The 24,133-nt window shown below is 41.7% G+C and overlaps 1 protein-coding gene across 10 annotated transcripts in view; it reads right to left on the bottom strand.

Moving 5' to 3' along the window:
- The window catches only part of ralgapa2 (Ral GTPase activating protein catalytic subunit alpha 2), a 616,204-nt gene that overhangs the window by 407,748 nt on the left and 184,323 nt on the right, over positions 1–24,133 (bottom strand). For 8 of the 10 annotated variants that reach the window (XM_068044400.1, XM_068044396.1, XM_068044394.1 and 5 more), the window contains exons 7-10: positions 22,072–22,187; positions 19,029–19,167; positions 8,405–8,604; positions 5,833–6,066 (exon numbers count right to left, since the gene is read on the bottom strand). In XM_068044400.1, coding sequence (XP_067900501.1) covers positions 5,833–6,066; positions 8,405–8,604; positions 19,029–19,167; positions 22,072–22,187 — 689 coding nt within the window. The remainder of the gene's footprint in view (positions 1–5,832; positions 6,067–8,404; positions 8,605–19,028; positions 19,168–22,071; positions 22,188–24,133) is intronic. The other 2 variants (XM_068044395.1, XM_068044402.1) reach the window with 1 other exon arrangement.

Genomic DNA, 24,133 nt, shown 5'->3' with positions numbered 1-24,133 from the left:
GCCTTTAACCTTCTCTTCTTGACATTCTGCATTCTAAGTCTAGTTGTTTCGCCTGCCTTCTAATGTCACTTGCTACTTTTCTACCTCCTGTTACCAGCTCTACTTCCTTTCAATTTGAGCTACCCCTCAGGTTCCCATCCCCCTGACAAGCTAATTTAAACCCTCCCCAGCAGCACTAGCAAATCTCCCTGCGAGGATGTTAGGTCCGGTCCTGTTAAGGTGTAGCCCGCCCATCTTGTACAGGTCCCACCTGCCCCAGAACTAGTCCCAATGCCTCAGAACCTGATGCCCTCCCTCCTACACCAATTCTCCAGCCAAGTGTTCAATCGATCAATTCTCCTATTCCTATGCTCACTAGCATGTGGCACTGTGAGTAATCCTGAGATTACTGCTTTGGAGGTCCTGCTTTTTAATTTCCTTCCTAACTCCCTAAAATCTGCTTTCAGGACCTCATCCCTCTTCCTCCTTATGTCACTGGTACCAATGTGGACCACGATCTTTGGCTGGTCACCCTCTCACAGAAGGATGCCCTGCAGCCATTCCGTGACATCCTTGACCCTGATGCCAGGGAGGCAACACACCATTCTGGAATCACGTTTACTGCCGCAGAAATGCCTGTCTGATCCCCTGACTATCGAATCCCCTATCACTATTGCTCTTCCACTCTTCTTCCTCTCCTCCTCTGCATCGAAACCACCTGGCAGTCATCCATGCCCTCCCTGCCTGCATGCTCCTAACCTGAGGTGTGACCACCTCCCTAAACGTACTATCCACATAGTCCTCTGCCTCGCGGATACACAAGTGACTCCAGCTGCTGCTCGAGTTCCGAAACCCGGAGCTCAAGCTTCTGCTCACTTCCTGCAGATGTGTTTGTCTAGGTCACGTGGTGTGTCCATGATGTAGATTCCACTTGGCAGGCTGACCTGCCATAACGTAACTTTAACATTTTCTTATTACAATGAGAAGTAAAATAACTTAACAGTTACTCACCAATCAGCTTAGTCCCCTGTACTGAAGAGAGAGGCAGCTACTGGAGGCTGAAAAAAGGTAGAAGAATAAAGAAAGGGGCCCCACCCTCACGCACCGAATTCCCACTTTACACTCAAATTTCGTTTTTTCTTAATTTATGTTCTCCTCCTTACCAAACTTCCTCAATTACCAAACTCCCTTAACACTCAGTGCCCTCCAGCAGCACTCAGTGCATCCAAGCAGCACTGAGAGTACACTCAATTTATACTCTGAAAACAATGCTGCGTCAGCTCTGCTACAGCTCAGAAACCAGTTTAAGCTAGCTACTTAATTAACTAGCTACCCTTTTAAAATTGCAAGAAACCTAATTTACCTCTTAACTGAAACAGGAATTTCAATTAATTGCTACATGTAAACAAAACAACAATTAGTCTTGAGAGATTAACCCTTAAAATTCACTCACTTACCAAACACCCTTCGTCACTCTCAGTGCAGACACTTCAACACTATTAAGATAAACCTATGTCGAAAGAAGTTATAACTTCTTATTTTAACGTAACTCTTCCATTCACACACATAGGGTTGGATTTTACGTCGGGCATACGGGAGCTGGCCACCGACATGAATGTCGGTGGCGAACCCACTTCCGCCTAGCCTGGGGATCCGTCCCCCATTTTACTGGTCCCCGGGCTTTAACTGTTCCGAGGCGGGACTTCCACCCGCTTGAGGGAGGAAGTCCCGTCTCACTGAGCTGCCGGCCCATCATTGGGTCGGCAGCTCTTAGTCCCAGCAGCGCCACTGGGAACAGTGGCCACTGCTGGGACTGCAGAATGGAGCCAGGAGTGCAGGTAAGTTTGGGTTGCCTCGCCGGGGGTAATTGGTTGGGCCCCAGAAAGGTAAGGGTGGTTGTTTGGGGAGAAGTGGGGGGGAGGCGTCTTGGGTCCTGGGATGGTTGGAGAAGTGGGCGCGGTCCTCAATGGTGCACCCTGTGCCCGTTTGTCAGGGCCCACCCGTGGGGCGGTAAGAGGCCACCAGCTTTCACCAGGTGGCCTTTCCCAGCTCCAGAATGCCCACTTGCCATGGGTAAAATCCCCATGGAGGCAGGCAAAGGCCCTTAAGTGGCCATTAATTGGCCACTTAAGGGCCTTGATTGGCCTGGGCACGCCACCTCCCCACCCCCCCCCCCCTCCCCAACCGCCCTACATAAAGTGGGGCGGAGGCAGAAGCGGGTCAGGAAGGCCTCCTGGTAGAGCATGGTTACCCAACCCAAACCCGACGGGACCCGATGACATGTCAAGTTCAGGCCACTCTTCCGGCTCTGGCATTCGGGCTTGGGTTGGGTTGGACACACTATCACCACCTCCGGTACATGGCTCCAATCTTAATGTACTTTTTAAACAACCTTTCAAGTCCAGTTACAGTCTTTGTCGCTGATCTGCACAAGCTTAAAAAGTGAACAATGGAAGCTAGATTAATGGAACATTCCGCTGGTTGCGTTGGGCGCGGGAAAAAATGAAAGGACTCAGGCCGGGTTGGATTTGGTTCTGTCGGGCTCGGGTCAGGTTTCATTTGCAGACCCAATCAGGTTTTTTACCTCCAGGAGACTCCAGCTCCATTTTACGCCCCCCCACCCCCCGCCACCATTTGGCTCACTGGGGTGGCATAAAATTTCAGCCTTACACTCAAAAGTCAATGGTTAACACTTTTTTTTGTGAAGAATGATGTTTTAAAAATTAGCTGTTTCTTAAGAATAAATAAATAACTGCATTACAAGTCTTTGTGGGTTACATTCCCGATGGGTGAGGTCTCCTCGTGTAAAAATAATCAGATGCCCTCGAAGTCTCCACCCGGATTTGATGAAAGTCTTTTCTTGATAGGCTTTCAAAGCACTTCGGCTGCAGCAGGCATCAAACAGTTCTTTCAACACGGGGTATAACGACAGGTCTATGTTTGTATTTTAAAATTGGTAGATTTCAGTCAAAGCTTTACTGCGAATTCCAGAAAACAGAGTCAAGAGAGATTCAATCTTGAAGCAAAGAATCCTTAGATTGGAAGTATAGAAAAAGGAATTCTGCTACCTCCAGCAATAAGAATGTTCTCTTCAAAAGGGATTTTTTTCCTCCTTCGGCAATTAATGCAACCTGTGGCTCATTGTAGAATTCTGCTAAGAGAATTCTCTTCTTTCAAGACAAGCACGCTTTGCTGGTGTCTTTCTCAAAACCGGTTTTAGCTTTTTTTTTTACACACAGTTAAATTGAAACAGTACACCATGTGACATCTCTCTCCTGCTGTTGCCTAGGTAGCAGGTGCAGCTGTGGCACACAATGTCTCTTAGTTTTTAAAGACATACTGTTTTTAAACAAAGTCTTAAAAGCACACTATTTTAATCAGAGGAGAAAATAAATAGTTCCATGACAATACAACATTCCATCTAATGGACTGGACAAGTGATAAAACTAACTGAACAGAGGACCAGCAGGTTCAAGTATAAGACAGCTCTGCAACTTAAGCTAGGAGTATTTTCATTTCTTGTAGGCTGCTTCAGCTTCTCGAAAGTAGTCATTGAAAACCACATGGTACTTTAAGTCATTTAAACGGTGAGTAATTATTGCCAGGGATTGTGATTTCTGAAGTTTCCCAAATGTTATTTTTATCTCATTAATTTAATTAGAAACAGAACATCTTCCCTGTAACTTAGTTATCCAATTTTTAATGGATGTCATGTTGAAATAAATCCAATAAATATCCTGTGTATCAAACCTAGTGGAATCTTGAATAGTTTTATACATTCTGTAATATTCTAGCTTGTAAGCATTTATGTTTTTTACATGACTAAATAAAGCTAGTTTTTCATAATTGGGAAGTAGCAGTTCTATGGTCACGAAAACACCATTCTATGCCCACAGATTAAAGCCAAACATATTGATGAAACTAACACTAAAATAAATAATTAAAATCATTTAGGCTCCAGCTGTAATGAGCTAATGACACATGAAGAAGCCCTTTCATTATTTATCACATTTATGTAGAAGTCTGCATAATTTACTATGTTGATTTAATTCAATCAGTATTTGGAACTGAGACTTCAAAATGTAATGAATGTATTTTATTTACAACACATTTTTAGCGAGACAAGAATACCACACAATTACATTTCCATATTATGCACTCATTATTAGGGTATGTTTGGCTAGTGGCTATGACCCTGAACTGCAATGTTATCAGTTCAAATCCCACTATGTACTGAATTCAGTAAATCTGGCAATTTGCAGACGTGCACCAGGAAAAAGAAAAATGACAATGAAAGATGTACGAATATTGTAAAAATCTATTGGTTCATTAATGCCCTTCAGGGATGGGAACCTGTAACGCCACCAACCACCCCCCCCCCCCCACCCCACCCACCCCATCCCCGAGTCAGGTCTACATTTGACTCCAGTCTCACACAACATGCTTGACTCTTAATGCCTAACCAGCAACTATGCACAAGTAATAAATATTGCCTTGCGGGTGTCGCCAGATCTTAAGAACAAATAAAATAATTAAAAAGATGATCATCACGTAAGAGGGAAGAAGTGCTCTGGTCATTATGCCATCACTACACATAGCAAACAGAGCAATCTTTTCCACATAATAGCAAACATTAGGATAAAAAACTCATCAGAAGACTGCAGAAATCCAACTTATGGCTTTCATCGTAGTTGAGAATATCATATCTAGTTTTCAGCATCTGCAGTCTATGTTCAAATTTAACCCAGACTGAAACAATTGAAGTCTCCACTCATGCAGGTGCAAAGACCCAAGGTAAAATGGATTTGGACTGTCTCAGAATTGGTTAAATGATCACAGCACAAAATAAGTCATAACACAGCAATAATTAGTATTTATACAATAAGAAATGGGAAAGTCAGACTTTTGTAAAGGGCCACTTTCTATTATTAAGGAATTTAGATGGAGCTTTATACTGTATTTATTCTAATTGTTATATTGTTGTTTGTGGGACCTTACATTTTAAAATGGCTGCAGTGTTTCCTACACTGCAACAGTGATTACGATTTTAAAAATCCTTCATCGGCTGTAAAGCACTTTGCCACATCCTGACATTGTGAAAGGTGCTATATAAATGCAAGTCTTCCTTTAGTTATAGGTGAGGGATCAATAAACAGTTATTTAACAAGCAGTGCGTGTTTGTATTAAACAACTTTTAAGTGAAGGTGGTTAATTCACTTTATGGCATCAAATGATAACTAAAATGATACTGGATCTTTCACTAACGTAATATGTAAAGGACATGGCAAAATGGGGCATGAATGCCTCAAATTCATTTAGTTGTTAGATCGCATGTCTGGTTAAAACAGTTTATTTACAAAATTTGTAACAGCTTTTTACCTGGAAAAGCAAGTATGTAGTAGTTCATGAAAATTAACTAAAGCTGCATTGCACTATTATACTAGTGGAGAAGTATTTTTCCAAACAATCATTGCATCAAATACACTCATCTTAGCTAGTCAACATGTAAGTGCAGCTAAATTGTAACAATCTACTTTAACAGTGGCTTTTATTTAAACACTTAACAGAAGAGTTTTCAAGTCAATGCTTTCGTCTGGCACCAGTGCTGCTGAAACACAGCAAGAACACTATGACTGAAAAGGTTGCGACAGCCTGATTGTCTTAGGGTACATCACCCTCCATAACATTTAATATTTGAAGAACAAAAACTAATTTTGCTTTTTATGAGATAATATTAACTATAGACAAAGGATCTCAATTCTCTTTCAGCAGTTAGTATACTGCACAGGAGGAAGCAGTTAAATGCAGTAAATAGAAAGTTTTTTTTAGTAATTATCAAATGCACGCACTAACCTGGTGAAATACTTCATTGATAAAATTCACATTAGCTTGAGAGGAAAGTAGTACTTTCTGAACCATCTCATAGACAGGTCGATGTTCCTCTTCAATGCTGCAGAGGCTGGAGGTACTGAGTCTTCTTTCAGATAGAGTACTACTGTTGGAGTAAGATCGATCCTGTTCGGAGGACCCATTTGTTTCCAACTCAATGGCTTTCTCCTGAGCTGATGGGTTTGCAGTCACTGGCTGCTTATCCAAGAAAAAAAATCACAAAACAGAAGTTTAATGTAAGAAATAAATTTTTTCCCCTATTTTCCTCAAACAGGAAGCCAGGACCTGCTCTCCATTGGCATCTGCCCAGACAGTGTCAAGGTCACTTGAATTGATATGAGGTATTCTTGAATGGAACAGGAAGATCACATTCCAGCAGTTTTCAACTCCCTCTATCAGACACAAGCCAACTAACAAAACTCATTCTCAACAGAAAGCTCAAGTGTAAATGCAATTTCAGATTGGACCGTAAACTTGAGTCTCCTGCTTGCAAGTCTAACAATCATAAATGCATTTTAATCATTTGCCAAACAATCATCAACAACCAATTGAATGTTTTAGGATTCAATAATTTGTGCTTTTCTCTATTCAATGTACTGATATAACCAAAATTCCCACCCTGCTCTAAAACCATTTACTGCCAGAGACATCTGCTAACGGGTGGCCCTTAGATTCAGGTAGCAAATCTAATTTTGTAAAGGTGAATTATCCTATATAAAAAAATGCACTTCTTTACTTAGCTGATATTAGTGAAATTCTGCCAACTTAAACGTTTGGTAGACTGATGCAGTGTCCTATTATGAAGATGCTTCTATATTTTTAATATTTTTTGGAGTATTCGTGTATTAGAATTATGGAGATGGTTTCATTGGAGAACTGAAGTAATTCCATAGATCTTGGACTTTGTTTTAAAACAAGACCTCAAGTGTCCTTCCAGTGACCCCTTTTTAAAAAGCAATCGTTACTGGAAATCAATGCCTTAAGCAAGGTGACCTGGGGGAGATGTTTACGAAGAAGTGACATGTCGCGATTTACGAGGGACAGGAGGTTCTGACTTACTGTTTGGTTTTGCTTCTCAGATATTGTTTTGACTTTATAGTTGTACTGGAGTGTGTACGGTTTTTGAAAGCAGTTGGAGTTCAGTTGGCACCCAGCTTGCCTCCTCCCTCTTGTCTCTGTGAAACGCTGCGTATCGAGTGTGTGGGAGCTGAAACCCGATGCCGCGTTTCTCCTAAGGAGCTCCTGGAAAGCTTGCCAGATTAATCCTGAGATGCCACCTGAAAAGTACTACTCCAGAAAAGTTTCCAGCGACCCATCTAAGTGTACTCGGACGCCAGACTGTATGCCAATTTGGGACACAACCCATCTCATCCGTTTTATTCAAGAATTCACAAGTATTTGGCGAAAGTATTCTTTTATTTTGTTTTTTTTCTGTAAAAGAGCTCTGCAGAGAAAATCTCTACTTGTTAGTTAACCGGTCGGTGTGTGCATGTGTGTATGTGAGGGGCTATGGTAAAAAGGGAACTTTCATATTCAATCTGTATATTAATGCTTTGCTTTGTTACTGGATAAGTCTTGTTTTATAATAAACTGATAATTTTGTTGTTTATTAAAGAATCCTGGCTGGTGTATTTTATTTGGGGATATAGAGTATATGATTGACCATATCGGTATCTGGGTAGACATTTAAACATATGTGGAGAAGTGGAACTAGAAAAGATAGTGCACTCCTTCTGCCCTGGTCGTAACACCCCGCAGATGAAAAAATTGTTGTAAAATGCTACCAACAAGTCATATATTCTAGCAGATCTGGCTGAATTAGGGAATCAATTCCCAAAGTAACTTGTAGTATAGAAATAAAGCATTTTAAAAATTGGAAAAAAGAAAACATTATATTTACATCAAATTTTAAACCCCTTTAGACGCTCAAATTTTGAAGAAAAATTCAAATGCTAAAACATTTATTTGCTTGTTGTTCATTTCAATTAGAAGGAAAAGTCTCAAGTTTGGAAAGGGAAGAGGCTTGAATCAGGGAAGGCCTAAACTTTCCTTGTGGAACTTTTGAGAAGCAGTTCTGCTCCTTCTGGTCACACAAGGAAGTAAAAATAAACTTAACTGTTTGGCTTCTTTTGGTCCCAGCTTCTCCTTCTTACGTCTCACCCTGGTGGCTCAGGCCACCAGTTAAGAACAAAGAACAGTACAGCACAGGAACAGGCCATTCGGCCCTCCAAGCCTGCGCCGATGCATATTTAAAGAAGAACCCTGCCAATTTCAGGCAGGCATCCATAACCATTTTATAAGATCAAATTAAAATAGAAGACAGCAGAAATGGATCAGGATATTGGCAGAGTAAGTCTCCTAGGGAATTTTAACTGCCCACCCACTGGATTTTCACAGATTAGAAATAAAACCACATCTTTGGTCTTCCCTCACCACCTGCAATGCCATCCAAGTAGTAAAAGTATAAAGAATACAAATGGAGTTTCAGGTCTTATACATTACTAAATTTCTAAGTTAACAAAATATTCAAACATACCTGGATAATTTTAGGTGGCATTTCTCCACCATTCTTAGTGTTTTGATTAGTGGCAGTGTATTTCTTTTCCAGAAAGAAGGTCACAAGCCACTTAATAAATGCCACCCGAGCTGCCAAGTACTGGTCCCTTGTACTGTAAATGCTTTCATTGTTTCGTGTTATGTTAATATACAGTGGCTTTGGCCTCATCTGAGGAATTTCTGGTAAGAATAAATAAGAGTATCATATTTCTGAACCTTCCAACTTTATCAAGCTTTGACTGATTAAAAAAAATGCATTTCTTCTTAGTTTAAATACATGTCATTCTGCAAGCTGTTGAGACAGTTCACTACCTGAACCATATTATGTTTGTTTCAATAAAACTTAAAGTTTTCTAACTGATGCATAATTATTTTTACTCTACTTGAAACAAAGGTTTAACTTGTGCCAAACTGGATCAAAATCAGCTACCACATAATTCTTGGAAATGAAAGCATGTTGTGATAAAACTAGAACAAAACCATTTCAATATTACATCAGTATAAGTTCACCATGTTGCTATTGACGAAAATAGATCCTGAAGGGAGTTGTTTTTTTTTTTATTTACTTGATGTTGACGATAGCATGGGAGTAGAGTAAGCTCCATGCATATTTGAAACCAGAAACTGTTGAAATATTAAGCAAAAAAATGGTAAAGTATGCATGCTCACTTTTCATAAACCCTCCTTTACCATGTTATATTTTCATGAATTAACCCTAATATGCGAGTTTTTTTTTTACAACAATGAACCTCTACTAGCTGGATAATTGATATAGCAAGGTGATCTTTAAGAAATTCTGGGGCTCAGTTTTTCCTAATAACATGCGTGAAAGGCTCACATTTCAAAAAAAAACCTTGCTTTCATTTTATTTCTGCCTCATATGCATGTTGGCCTATGCTATATATGACCCCCAGGAAAGACAGTACGCAGTTATCTGTTCTTCTCAAACTTTGCGGATGCCGTTCTGTAGACAGTCAAAATGCAGCGCTATCCAATTCTCCCCCACCATGCATCCTTCTGAAGAAAAGCAGCTCATCTTCACTTCCTACGTTTCCAGAAAGCCATAGCTGTCTCACCTTGCCACTGCATTCCTAAACATCGGTTCAAGTTAACTTGAAAAAATTTAAATGGCATCAATAACAGAAATGTAGGTTTCTGAAGGTTACACATAAATGGCTAGTTTATTATAATTCTGTCGTCTCACTATACTATTTGGATAGCAGGGTCATTTGAGACCTCACGGGGTGATCATCCCTGCTCTTTTGAGAGTCACCCCAAGCCCAGGTAAGGCTCCCCTGCTCAGGGTTACGAGCAATGGCCAACGGTGGAACCGGCGAATTTTCAGCGGTGATGGTGGAAGAGCTAGAACCTCGAGGGACAACAGCTGCTTACAGGTGGAGGATCCTCTGGGAAGAGGACTTGTGTTTCCTTTAAAGCACACATGAGGAAGGCAACAGGAAACCACCTCATGTACATTTTCCGTAGTCATATTGCTCATTTCTTATGGAAGTTAAAAAATGTTAAGTTCTAAGAGCAACTGAAGAGGAAAGCGCAGGACCGTGAGGCATAGAGAAATGAGCAGAGAACCTGCGCTTAGAGAGATCACCACTACACTATGCCATACATAAGTAAACATTAAATCAGTTTTCTGGACAATTTTATTTTAAGATTTGTTCTAGATCTGGAGTTGTAAGCAGACAAATATTTTTTAGTCCAACTTAATTTTTTAAGATTACTTTGTAATTCAAAAGTCAATCCTCTCGAGTTCAACATGCTTAATTAATTTCAACTTTCCTCTAACAAGAGCTTGTATTTACATAGCATCTTTAACATAATACACAAGAACGAACACAAGAAATAGGAGTGGGTGTAGACCATACGGCCCTTCGAGCCTGCTTTGTCATGCAATACAATCATGGCTGGTCTTTGGGCTCTGTCAGGACAACCCTAACAAGAAGCCCAGCCAGAACAATACTTTGGCTAACGGAGTAGATTAGCCAGATGATCCCCGTCAGAAAATATTCAAAGTCATCCTAAGGCATTCATAAATGGAGACGTTCTTCTAGGGGATAAACTCTGGCAACCCCACTAACGGGATTTTTGGGTTTTAGACTTTGGAACTCATTAAAAACAAAGGGGAATTGATAGAACCATGTGACTGCCTGTTCATCCCTGAAGAAACTAGAAGTTTTGTGACACAGACAGCAGACGAACAATAACTGAGGGTACAGCAGCTAAGAAGGCGGCTGCTATCCTGTCTCTCTCTCTCTCTCCCCCCAAGAAAATATCAGCAACTGGGGGACCTCCAACCCTAAAAACCGCTACAACCAGAAACCAGGGGAACAGAATCAACTACCAATTCTGCCTTCAGAAAAACTCTAAACAAAGCAAGCCAAACAAAGTGCACGTTGACCAGCAAGGACTTCAAGAATACAGCTTCAGCCGAGGACCACTGGATTTACAGACTGTATTTAAGTTTCATTTATTCTGGACTTTAATCCAACCACCAAATCTGTTTCCCTCTGCAATCTATTTGTGTGTGAGAGATTTGCGTGTGAATGCGTGTGTGAATGTATAGCGTATTTTTAGTTGGGTTAGAATGTTAATAATATTAAACATACTTCTTTCTTGTTTAAACTCCAGAAAACCTGTCCGACTGGTTCTTTTGCAATCACATTAGAGGAAAAAGGTAGAACACTCACTGAGGTGGTAAGCACAACCACTGTTTGTAAAAAGGAATAAACCATGTTGAGGTCAAACAAGAGAAAGGGCGAGAGAGGAGCCCAAGACCCCCTCCTCATCTGGCCGTAACAGCTTCAACTCCACTTTCCCGCCCGCTCCCCATATCCTTTGATACCCTAAGACCCCAAAAATCTGTCTATCCCAGCCTTAAATGTATTTAACGATGGAGCATCCACAACCCTCTGGGCTAGAGAATTCCAAAGATTCACAACCTTTTCTGTGAAAAAATTTCTCATCTCAGTCCGAAATGATTGACCCCTTATCCTGAGACTATGCCCCCATGTTTTAGATTCCCCAACCAGCAGAAACAATCTCTCAGCGTCTACCCGATCAAGCCCCTTCAGAATCTTGTATGGTGCAATGAGATCGCCTCTCATTCTTCTGAACTCCAGAGAATATAGGCTCAGTTCAGTCAGCCTATCATAGAACAACCCGCTCATCCCAGGGACCAATCTAGTGAACCTTCGCTGTACCACCTCCACTGCAAGTATATCCTTCCTTAAATACGGAGACCAAAACAGCACACATTATTCCAGATGTGGTCTCACCAAAGCCCTGCACAATTGTAGCAAGAATTCTTGATTCCTGTATAACTTCTGAAGATGCTTCACAGGAGGTTACCAAACTAAATTTGACACTGAGCCCAAAAAAAAGATATTAGGGCAAGTGACCAAAAGCTTGATCAAAGTGGTAGGTTTTAAAGAGTGTCTGAAAGGACGAAAGCGAATAAGAGGGACTCATGAGATTTAGGGAGGAAATTCCAAAGGTTAAAACCTTGGCAACTGGAGGTATGGCTGCCAATGGTAGAGTTATTAAAATTGGGAATACTCAAGAGCCAGAATTGGAGGCGTGCAGATACCTGACGGTTATAGGGATGGAGGAGATTATAGTGATAGGAAGGGGTGAGGCCATAAAGGAATCTGAAAACAAGGATGAGAATTTAAAAATTGACCTATTGCTTAACCAGCAGCCAATGTCGGTCACTGAGCTCAGTGATGACTGATGAGAGTTAGAACACGGACAGCAGAGTTTTGGATCATCTTAAGTTTACGGAGGATAGAACGTGAGAGGCCGGCCTGGAGACGTGGTGAGGCAGGGACAGAGTCGGGCAACGTTAGGGAGGAGCAAATAGACAGTCTTACAGACAGCACGGATATGTAGTCGGTAGCTCATCTCGGGGCCAAATATGACACCAAAGTTGCTAACGGTCTATTTCAACCTCAGGGTTGCTAGGGAGAAAGATGGAGTTTTTTTTATTCATTCATGGGATGTGGGCATTGCTGGCTAGGACAGCATTTATTGCCCATCCCTAATTGCCCTTGAGAAGGTGGTGGTGAGTTGCCTTCTTAAACCGCTGCAGTCCTTGGTGTGTAGGTATACCCACATTGCTGTTACAAAGGGAGTTCCAGGATTTTGACCCAGCAACAGTGAAGGAACAGCGATATATTTCCAAGTCAGGATAGTGTGCGGCTTGGAGGGGAACTTGCAGGTGGTGGTATTCCAATACATCTGTTGCCCTTGTCCTTCTTGTTGGTAGAGGTCGCGGGTTTGGAAGGTGCTGTCTAAGGCGCATTAGAGGTTTGCTGCAGTGCATCTTGTAGATGGTACACACTGCTGCCACTGTGCGTTGGTGGTGGAGGGAGTGAATGTTTGTGGATAGGGTGCCAATCAAGCGGGCTGCTTTGTCCTGGATGGTGTTGAGCTTCTTGAGTGTTGTTGCAGCTGCACCCATCCAGGCAAATGGAGAGTATTCCATCACACTCCTGACTTGTGCCTTGTAGATGATGGACAGGCTTTGGGGAGTCAGGAGATGAGTTACTCACCTCAGGATTCCTAGCCTCTGACCTGCTTTTGTAGCCACGGTATTTATATGGCTACTCCATTCAGTTTCTAGTCAATGGTAACCCCCAGAATGTTGATAGTGGGGGATTCAGCAATCGTAATGCCACTGAATGTCAAAGGGAGATGGTTAGATTCTATCTTGTTTGAGATAATCATTGCCTGGCACTTGTGTGGCACGAATGTTACTTGCCACTTATCAGCCCAAGCCTGGATATTGCCCAGGTCTTGTTGCACTTCTACACGGACTGCTTCAGCATCTAAGGAGTCGCGAATTGTGCTGAACATTGTGCAATCATCAGCAAACATCCCCTCTTGTGACCTTATGATGGAGGGAAGGTCATTGATGAAGTAACTGAAGATGGTTGGGCTTAGGATACTACCCTGAGGAACTCCTGCAGTGATGTCCTGGTGTTGAGATGATTGACCTTCAACAACCACAGCCATCTTCCTTTGCTCCAGGTATGACTCCAAACTCAGTTTTTCCCCTGATTCCCACTGACTCCAGTTTTGCTAGGGCTCCTTGATGCCATACTCAGTCAAATGCTGCCTTGATGTCAAGGGCAGTCACTCTCACCTCTTGTGTTCAGTTCTTTTGTCCATGTTTGAACCAAGGCTGTAATGAGGCCAGGAGCTGAGTGGCCCTGGCGGAACCCAAACTGAGCATCAGTGAGCAACTTATTGCTAAGCAGGTGCCACTTGATAGCACTGTCGACGACACCTTTCATCACTTTTCTGATGTTCGAGAGTAGACTGATGGGGCAGTAATTGGCCAGGTTGGATTTGGCGTGCTTTTTGTGTACAGGACATACCTGGGCAATTTTCCATATTGCCGGGTAGATGCCAGGGTTGCAGCTGTACTGGAACAGCTTGGCTAGGGGCGCTGCATGTTCTGGAGCACAAGTCTTCAGTATTATTGCCAGAATGTTGTCAGAGCCCATAGCCTTTGCAGTATCCAGTGCCTTCAGTTGCTTCTTGATATCACGTGGAGTGAATTGAATTGGCTGAAGACTGGCATCTGTGATGCTAGGGACTTCAGGAGCAGGCTAAGATGGATCATCCACTCGGCACTTCTGGCTGAAGATTGTTGCAAATGTTTCAGCCTCATCTTTTGCACTAATGTGCTAGGATGGGGATATTTGTGGAGCCTCCTCCTCCTTTGTTGTTTAATTGTCCACCACCATTCACAACTGGATGTGGCAAAACTGCAGAGATTAGATCTGATCCGTTGGTTGTGGGATCACTTTGCTCTATCACATGCTGCTTATGATGTTTGGCACGTACGTAGTCCTGGGTTGTCGCTTCACCAAGTTGACACCTCATTTTGAGGTATGCCTGGTGCTGCTCCTGGCATGCCCTCCTGCACTGTTCATTGAACCAGGGTTGGTCTCCTGGCTTGATGGTAATGGTAGAGTGGGGGATATGCTGAGCCATGAGGTTACAGATTGTGGTTGAGTATAACTCTGTTGCTGCTGATGGCCCACAGCGCCTCACTGATGCCCAGTTGAGTTTCTAGATCTGTTTGAAATCTATCCCATTTAGTACCGTGGTAGAGCCACACAACACGGTGGAGGGTATCCTCACTGTGAAGACAGGACTGTACGGTGGGTCATTCCTACTAATACGGCCATGGACAGATGCATCAGCAAAAGGCAGATTGGTGAGGACAAGGTCAAGTATGTCTTTACCTCTTGTTGCTTCCCTCACCACCTGCCGCAGACCCAGTCCAGTAGTTACATCCTTTCTGACTCGGCCAGCTTGGTCAGTAGTGGTGCTACTGAGCCACTCTTGGTGATAGACATTGAATTCCGTAACCCAGAGTACATTCTGCACCCTTGCCACACTCAGTACTTCCTCCAAGTGGTGTTTAACATGGAGGAGTACTGATTCATCAGCTGAAGGGGGGGGGGGGGTCGCTAGGTGGTAATCAGCAGGAGGTTTCCTGGCCCACGTTTGACTTGATGCCATGAGACTTAATGCGGTCTGAAGACGATGTTGAAGACGCCCAGGGCAACTCCCTCCCGACTGTATACCACTGTGCTGCCACCTCTGCTGGGAGTGAGTGGCTAGGGAACACATTTTGTAGTGGGCACCAAAGACAGTGGCTTCAGTCTTTCCAACATTGAGTTGGAGGAAATGTCTGCTCATTCAGTACTAGATGTTGGACAATTATCCTGATAATCTGGAGACACAAAAGAAGTCGAGAGAGGTGGTGGTGAGGTGGAGCTGGATGTTGTCAATGCATACGTGGAAATTGGTGCTATGCTTTTAGATGAAGTCATCAAGGGGCAACATGTAGATGAGAAATAGGTGGCGGCCAAGGATAGATTCTTGGGGGACACCAGAGATAACAGTGCATGAGTGGGAAAATAAGCCATTGCAGGTGATGCTCTAGCTACAATTAGATAGGTCAGAATAGAAGCAGGCAAGAGCAATCCCATCCAGCTGGATGACAGCAGAGAGGCTTTGGAGGAGGTTGGGGTGGTCAACCATGTCAAAGGCTGCAGACAGGTCAAGACGACAAGGAGGGATAATTTACTTATGTCCCAATCATATAGGATGCATTATGAAAGTGCTTTCTTTTTATTTTAATATGCTTTGAGGGCTCATGTTTAAAAATTGCGGAAATTGATTCATTTGAAAGACTGAAGAGATTAACTGGAAGGACTTTGGGGCTTTATTTAAAGACACGCTTACTGCAAGTCACATGTCTTCAGCTAAGTAAACAGCAGGAGCCTTCTGACTCGCGGAGTTGTTTACAGAGAAGTGACATGTCAAGATTTATGGTGGTCAAGAGTTGGTTTCGTTTTGGACATTGTTTTGAGAGTTGGGGGTAAGCCTGCTAAGAGAGAAGCCATCAGCTCATCCTTTTCCACCTGTTTGAGAAACCCTGAGAATCCAGTGTGGGAAATAGAAAAACTGATGCCACATTTCTCCTGAAGAGCCTGCCAGACTAATCCTCGATGTCGCCTGAAGACAACTGCTCCAAAAACATCCCAGTGACCACCGTCTACATGTGTTTGGGCGCCAGAAAAAAAGGGCCATTTAGGAAAATTCTATCTCTTATCCTTTTTCCTTCAAGAATTAACAAGTACTTGGCCAACGTTTTTTGTTTTTCTTGTAAAAAGATTTCTACAGAGAAAACTTTATTTTTTCTTTAACTGGTGTATGTTGAGTTAATTTAGATGGGAACTTTCATATTTCAACCTGTGTGTTAATGAGCTTTGCATCTGTATTGAATAAGTCTTATTTTATAATAAATTAATAATTTTGTTGCTTATTAAAGAAACCTGGTAGATGTTATTCTGAAAAATAGAGTACATAATTGGCCATATTGGTAACTGGGTAAAACATTTAAATATATCTTGTGAACCGTGGAGAAGTGGAACTAGAGAAAGAAAGTGCACTCCTCCAGCCTCGATTGTAACAGATGTCATTTGTGACTTTGATAAGTGCCGTTTCAGTATGTGACAGGGGCAGAAACTTGATTGGAGGGATTCAAACATGGAGTTCCAGAAAAGATGGGAACTAATTTGGAGGTGACAGCAGTTCAAGGACTCTGGAGGGGAAAGGGAGTTTGGAAGTGTGTTGATGATTTGTAAGGGCGGTAGGTTCAAGGGTTGTTTTTTTTGCCAAACTTTTCAAAGTCAATCCTGTCAAAGCTTGGATTGGTGCTACTTAAAAGTGTCACTGTTTAAATCTTTCCATTTATGTCAGAGGGAAAATCAATAAAACTTTAAAATAAAGTTTCCCTTCATATCAGTAAATTCAATCTATCTCATGCTGCATCCTAATCTGAGTGCCCCCTAGAATGTTTGTATCCAAGGTTTCCTCATCCACTATCATCACTCTACTACCCAATTTTTAGCCAGCCTGCCTCCATTACATCAATCACACACAGTAGACAGAGCATCAAGCTGTAACTAGATTCTCATTAATCAAACAAGACAGATTATCACATATACTTTTGGTCACAATACTATTAAAGCCAGACAGACATCGGCTGGAATTTTACACCACCCCAGGGAGTGAGATGGTGGTGTAACTTTGAGTGGGAGGCTCCAGAAGGGCTTTCCGACCCGCTCCCGTCCCCGCCCCACTTTACGAAGGGCGAAGGGGGCAAAAAGCAGACTGCCCTCCCCAGGCCAATCAAAGCCCTTAAGTGGTCATTTAACGGCCACTTAAGGGCCTTCACTTGCCTCCACGGGGATTTTACCCATGGCCGCCCAGTTGAGAGTTGTCGGCCTCTCTGTAACCCGGGGTGGGGGGGGGATGGGGGGGCCTGACAATCGGGCACAGGGTGCCCGATTAAGGGCCGCCCCCGCTTCACCAACCCCCAGGACCTAAGACGCACCCCCCCACTCCCCCTCAGACAACCACCCTTGCCTCGCCGGGGCCCGACTGATTACCCCAGCGAGGCAACCCAAACTTACCTGAAGTCCTGGCTCCATGTCCTCGGCTGGGCTGCAGTCCCAGCAGTGGTCACCACTCCCGGTGGTGCTGCTGGGACTAAGAGCTGCCGACCTGATGATTGGCTGGCAGTTCAGTGAGGCAGGACTTCCTCCCTCAAGTTGGGAGGGGGAGACCCCCCCTCAGAACAATTAAAGCCCGGGGACCCGTAAAATGCGGGACGGATTCCCAGGCTAGGCGGAAGCAGGTTCACCACCAACTTTTACGTTGGTGGTGAACCTCCTTCCGTCCGCCTGACGTAAAATCCAGCCCATCATTTTAAAATGAAGCAATGTTTGTATGGGGTAGCTAAGAAAAAAAAATCAGTTGATGTCTTAAATTATAACAAGCATGAACCAAACATAAAATCTGCATTGTGACCATGCACCACATGGAGCCACTCAGAATTTAATTCCAGTTTACAGCTCCAGGGTTTGGTTCATTGTTGCATAAATGCACCTTGGTCTTTCAGATATTTGCTTTAAAATACTATCTTTCATTAAGTGATAGCTCAGTCGATATCACTCTTGCCTGTGAGTCAGAGAGTTGTTGGTTGAAGCCTCAGTCCAGGCCTTGAGCATATCAAATAAGCTAACACTTCACAGCATTGTTTGAGGCACCATCTTTTAGATTATATGCTAAATATAATGCCTCATCTGTCTGTTTTAGCTGGGCAGAAAAGATCCCACACTGAAATACGAAGAGCTGAGGAGTTGTTCCACTGGCCAACATTTATCCCTCAATCAAAATTACTTAAGCAGATTATCTGGTCTCTAATCTCATTGCTGTTTATCAGACCTTGCTGTGTGCAAATTGGCTGCCGCATTTCCCAACATCACTGCACCTCTGAAGTACATCATTGATTGTGAAGTGCTTTGGGATGTTGAGGCTGTGAAACGTGCCATCTAAAATCATGTCTTTCATTTGCTTTTGTTGGACCTTGTTGTGTGCAAAGCATCTTCTGGATTCGTCTACATAGAGTGACTGCATTTCAAAAATTCATTTCATAGCTGTAATTCAAAGAATCGTCGGTGCAACACTTTGAGGATACATAGAACATATCCAACAGGTCAGCTGAGCTAAAGAGGAACTGGCATCCTTCCCAAACTGGATGTCTAGCTCTGCCCTTTAACTAAACTTTTAAAGTAACATATACTAAATATGCGCACTGATTCTTAATATGTAGTTCTCTCTCCAGCCACTCCAGATGGTCTCTAATCACATCAGACTACATAATGACATTTATTCTCAACAAAACAATCCAAGGAAACTCATATAGAATTTGCAATACTGAGTACAAGATTCAGCCTCAAGAGGTACAAATGACGTGGATAGACTATTGGGTATTTAGACTCAGATAGAAGACAGCGACAAAGTCCAGCAGCAATATTTGGCTAACTGACAACCAATAACAACTCGTACCATTTACCGCTTTGCTTAGCTTGTTTCAGATTCAAGTCCTGCACTTCTTTGTGCATACTTTGACTAAGGAAGTTTGAATAAGACATCAAATAATTTAAAACATGACCAGTTCCAGTATTTATTAACAGCTTGTAATGTATTGTTTTACTCACCAAGTACAGGATTGTAAAGGTTGGTAAATTTTGTAAAGGATGGAAATAAATGGGAAAGGTAGAACTTCTTAAACAAGGCAAAAAGAAACTTAAAACCACTTTCTTGCTTTTCTTTATTCTTCCATTCTAAGCTTGCGGCCTTCAAATTAGAAACAGAACAAACATTAGTTAAGGAATGATACTAGATAATTCCAAAATTATATTCACATTCAAGATAATGTTTTGTGAAGCGCATACTCAAACACAAAACATTTTTTCATTCTTTCAGCTAGGTCTCCTCCCTTTTTATATTCTTAACACAATATGTTGCTAAGCAGTTAAGAGGACAATCTGTGAGAGCAAACTAGACTAGCAAATTGCAGGATTATCCACTCACATTCTTCTTGCGAGAAGAAACATAGCTTTCATTCAGTGATTTTCATTCTAAGATTGTAAATGTGGTGATTCTTGGGTCTCTGCTCAGGTTCATGAGTACACCAATCTACTTTGCATCAACCCAACCATACATGGAACCCATTAAAATAAAAGATACCAGTATATTTAAATTTTTTTTTAACACCTTTCCCTCCTTTACAAATTTCACTATGGGATGCATATTGCTAAAGCATGGGGATACTAGCTTCAAAATTCTACAAGCATTTACGGTGGGAGTGTGCCTGCCAGGAATCACCATCACTGACCCCAGTGATGTCGGGGGAACATTTCTTAATTTGGCTGCAAATAACATGCACCTAAGCAACAACGATCATCATCTTGGACATTTGCCTTATGAATGAATCCAGAAAGCCCATCACAGTTATCAATGTTCTCTCCCACCCCAGGAGGAACTTGTAGCTGTCCCTTTTAGCCCACTTACAAAGGGGACCATTTTAATAATTTAGACAAAAAGCTGCTACCAACTCACTCATAGCCCCCATGTCCAGCCCTGGTCAGCAAAGTATACCTGATCTAACCAGTCATACCTCCACTGACAATAAACCAGACTCGTCTGAGATGCTGGGACATGAGAACTCCCCAGTGCTGCCTCTCCTTACCTTGTAATGAGTTGGTGGAGACTCTACCCCACAAGTCCTTCCCAAAAGGTTTGCTGCAAGGTCAGGTCACAGCATAGCCAAGTCCCAGCTTAGTTTCTAGCTGTTCTGATTTACTCCTGTTGCAATGAGGGCAGGAGCATGCATATCAGCCTTGGACTTTCAAGGCCTCAATTGTTACTCCACGACCACGTAACTTCCTTTACATTTTTCCAAATGCACCATTTTTCAACCGACATGCCAATTTTATCAATTTATACCATGCAACAAATATCCTCACTCTTAATCGTAAATTATAGTTTTTTCATCAAGGGGGAAAAATCCATAATTATCAACTGCTAGAGCTGCAAGTGAGTGATGATTCTATCAGAATTCCTTCGGCTAGAATATTTAACGTCCAGACGTACCATGTGGAACGCATTCACTGTCATTGAGCAGGTTAGGAATTTTTACTTTCTGGGATCAGGGGGAGCTTCCTGATTTGTATCACACAGTGCAAAATGAAAGCACATTATATTGCCCAAGTGATTCATACATTATCAATTTATTTTCAACATAACCTATTTACGAATGGAACAAATTTTGTAAAGGACAGGAAAGATGGGGAGGAACCAAAAATAAATGCACACACTTGCTACTGTTCTTTCAATGTGGATTGAAGCTGCGGTATTCCAATTTATATAATTCTACAACCACATTTTTAAAAATGCTTTCTAGAACATTTTCTATATTTTCCTCTAATTATGACTGTGTTTTTCATTGCACCTATATAATCACAGCTGTGAGGCAAGATGAACTTTTGCAGTTTACAACATCATTCAATCAGGTGGAGGTGAAAGATCCCATGGCACAATTCAAAGCATGACAAGAGTTCTCTTTGTGTTGGGCAATACTCCCCCTTTCTCCATCCACCCCACAAAAAAAAAGTTGCGATATGTCTCATATGCTGTTTGTGGGACCTTGCTATTTGCCTACATAATAATGAATATACATAAAATAAATTAATTGGATCTGAAGCACTTTAAAAATAACCTGAGAACTTGAAAGTCACTTCACAAGTATGTTACATCCTCAGGGTAGAAAAGCAAAACAAAAAAAGAGAAAGAAATTGCCAGAGTTCCAGATTCTGATTGCTATTCAGTATCTCTTGTTGGTAAATGCATAAATGTGGACATCAAGTAAGGCCATGGCTGTAAAAGGCTCCACTGTCAAATAGTCTACCAGCACTTTCTTGCATAAAACTTATCTGTGATTGAGATCCCAGAGCACTGCCAGTGTCTGTGAAACTGTTTCCCACCAAAGGTTAGCACCTTCAAGAGTGGAAGGGAGAACACTGGGATAAGAATTCTACAATCAAGGATAATTCAGTAGTTTAAATCGATTTTCTCCGACATATTTCAAAGCATCCTTAAAAAGAAAAAAAAATGTCTTGCATTTATATGGAGCCTTTTCACAAAATCAGGATGCCCAAAGTGCTTTACAGCCTACCTTTCTTGGAAGTGTAGTCACTGTTGTAATGTAGGACACGCGGCAGCCAATTTGCACACAGCAAGCTCCCACAAACAGAAATGCGCTAATGACCAGATAATCAATGTTAGTGATGTTAAGGGATAAATGTTGGCCGTGACACTGGGGATAACTCCCCTGCTCTTCCTCGAAGTAGTGCAATGGGATCGTTTACATCCACTTGAGAGAGAAGATGGGGCCTCGGTATAAGGTCTCATGTGGAAAAACAGCACCTCCACAATTCACCACATACTCAGTACTGCACTGGAGTGTCAGCCTAGATTTTTGTATTCAAGTCTTGGATATTCTGACTCAGAATAAGAATGAGAACTTGAACCATGTCTGTAAATCCAATTATAATATAAACTACATGATGAAATATATCTATTCCATTTGCATTCAACTACTCATAGGTTATAAACTCATTTCTTGCCCATAGGCAAATTATGTATAGGCCCACTCTCAAATAGACATTTTGTACATTATAATGAAGATTCTTGATTTACCTGAATTACCATGTACTTGAGAAGAATTTGAAGGAAGTACAAAGTCTGGTCATCTGATACCTTTTCCCCTAATATTGATGGTAATAGAGGAGTAATGTCTTCTGCAGCAACTTTTACTAAGCAGAAAATAGATAAAACATTAATCAGTGTCTAATTTTGTGCTGATACAATTATTAAAAGTAAAATACTGCAGAACGAAAAAAAAACTCTTCAGTTTATTTTTATAACATACATGAACTGAAAACCCCAAACTCCCTACAGCTATTTATGAAAATTTTAACATTTATTCTCTGAAAAATGTTTCAGATACTACACAAATTATATTCAATATTAGCATTGATACAACTTTGGTTCTGATGTTGTGTAACAGAAGTCTGTTTTCACAAATCAAATGGATATGAAAGAAATTAATATATTTGTATATGGAATGGAGTCCAAAATTATTTCTCTCTCCCAGCATACTCAATTGTTTAAATGCACCATATTCAATCATTTGTGGGGAACTTAAACAACTTTTTTTTCTCCATTTGGCAATCAAGAGCCAATGTTTGTAATTTATTGAGGTACAAAATAGTTACATTAAATTTTGACAAAAACAGCTGTCCCTTCCCAGCATCATTGATGGAATTACTACTTAATTTACATTCAGGACACTAGCAGTCATTGATGTCTAGAGAGATGCAGCTTACATGTCATAATAGGAGCAGTAATGTGTTCTCCATGATTATAAAACACATTAAACATACATCAAGAACCGCTGATGCAACACTTATTTAGCAAGCTGATCCAACGGAACACCAGCTGAGTATGCTCTGGATGAATACTGTACTCAAAGGGATACTCCCTTTCCTTGTAACCAGTGATATAAGCAGATACAACTTAAATTAATCTGGGAAAATAAAAAGGAGGATTTGTTACAGATTTAGGTGAAACTTTGCACAGTGATATCACAATCTCATACTATCAAGGAGTGTAATTGCTGTCACGTTTGTCATTGAGGGACCATTTTATACAGTCAGTTTAGATCTCCACGTTAAGCTTGTTTTTGCTAACAATGTGACTGCTAACAACTGTTATGCAGTGCACAATTTTCTGCATGGTGCAGCTGAAGTGGAAATTCCTGCTGTCCAAAGATTCGGTGTTTGTTGGATATCCAAAAGTAGTTCAACAAAAATTGTGCAAAATTAATATTACTTCACAACTGAGTCAATCCAGGCCATGGTACTTAACTGAGAAAAAAAAAACTTACTGCAAAAGCATCACACTGGAGCAAACAAATAGTTTGGTGATTCGGAACTAGAATGTTTTTCAAAAAAAATCATCCCTCACATATTACTAGGTTATTTCCAAATATGAAATCAATCAAGGATAGTCAGCATGGCTTTGTCAGGGGGAGATCATGTTAGTATCTAGATATCAATCGATTTCTGTCTTGAACATAACTCAATGATTGAACTTCCGCAGCCCTCTAGGGTAGAGAATTTCAAAGATTCACCACCCTCGGAGTGAAGAAATCCCTCCTTATCTAAGTCTTAAAAGGCCTCCCCCTTATTGAGACTATGCCTCCTGGTTCTAGACTCACCAGCCAGGGGAAACATCCCAGCTACATCCACCCTGTCATGCCCTGTAAGAATTTTGTAAGTTTCAATGAGATCACCTCTCATTCTTCGAAGCTCTAGAAAATACAGGCCCAGCTTCCTCAATCCCGCCTCATAAGCCAATCCCGCCATCCCAGGCATTAATCTGGTGAACCTCCGTTACACTCCCTGTATGCTAAGTATATCCTTCCTTAGATAAGGAAACCAAAACTGTACACAATACTCCAGGTGTCATACAGTCATAGAGTTATACAACACAGAAACAGGCCCTTTGGCCCATTGTGTCTGTGCCAGCTATCAAGCAATATTTATTCTAATTCAATTTTCTAGTACTTGGCCCGTAGCCTTGTATGCTATGGCGTTTCAAGTGCTCATCTAAATACTTCTTAAATGTTGTGAGGGTTCCTGCCTCTACCACCTCTTCAGACAGTGTTCCAGTTTCCAACCACCCTCTGGACGAAAAC

The sequence above is a fragment of the Heterodontus francisci genome, chromosome 13 (assembly GCF_036365525.1).
Source record: "Heterodontus francisci isolate sHetFra1 chromosome 13, sHetFra1.hap1, whole genome shotgun sequence".
Taxonomy (NCBI): Eukaryota; Metazoa; Chordata; class Chondrichthyes; order Heterodontiformes; family Heterodontidae; genus Heterodontus; species Heterodontus francisci.
This window is presented reverse-complemented; position numbering and strand designations above follow the sequence as displayed.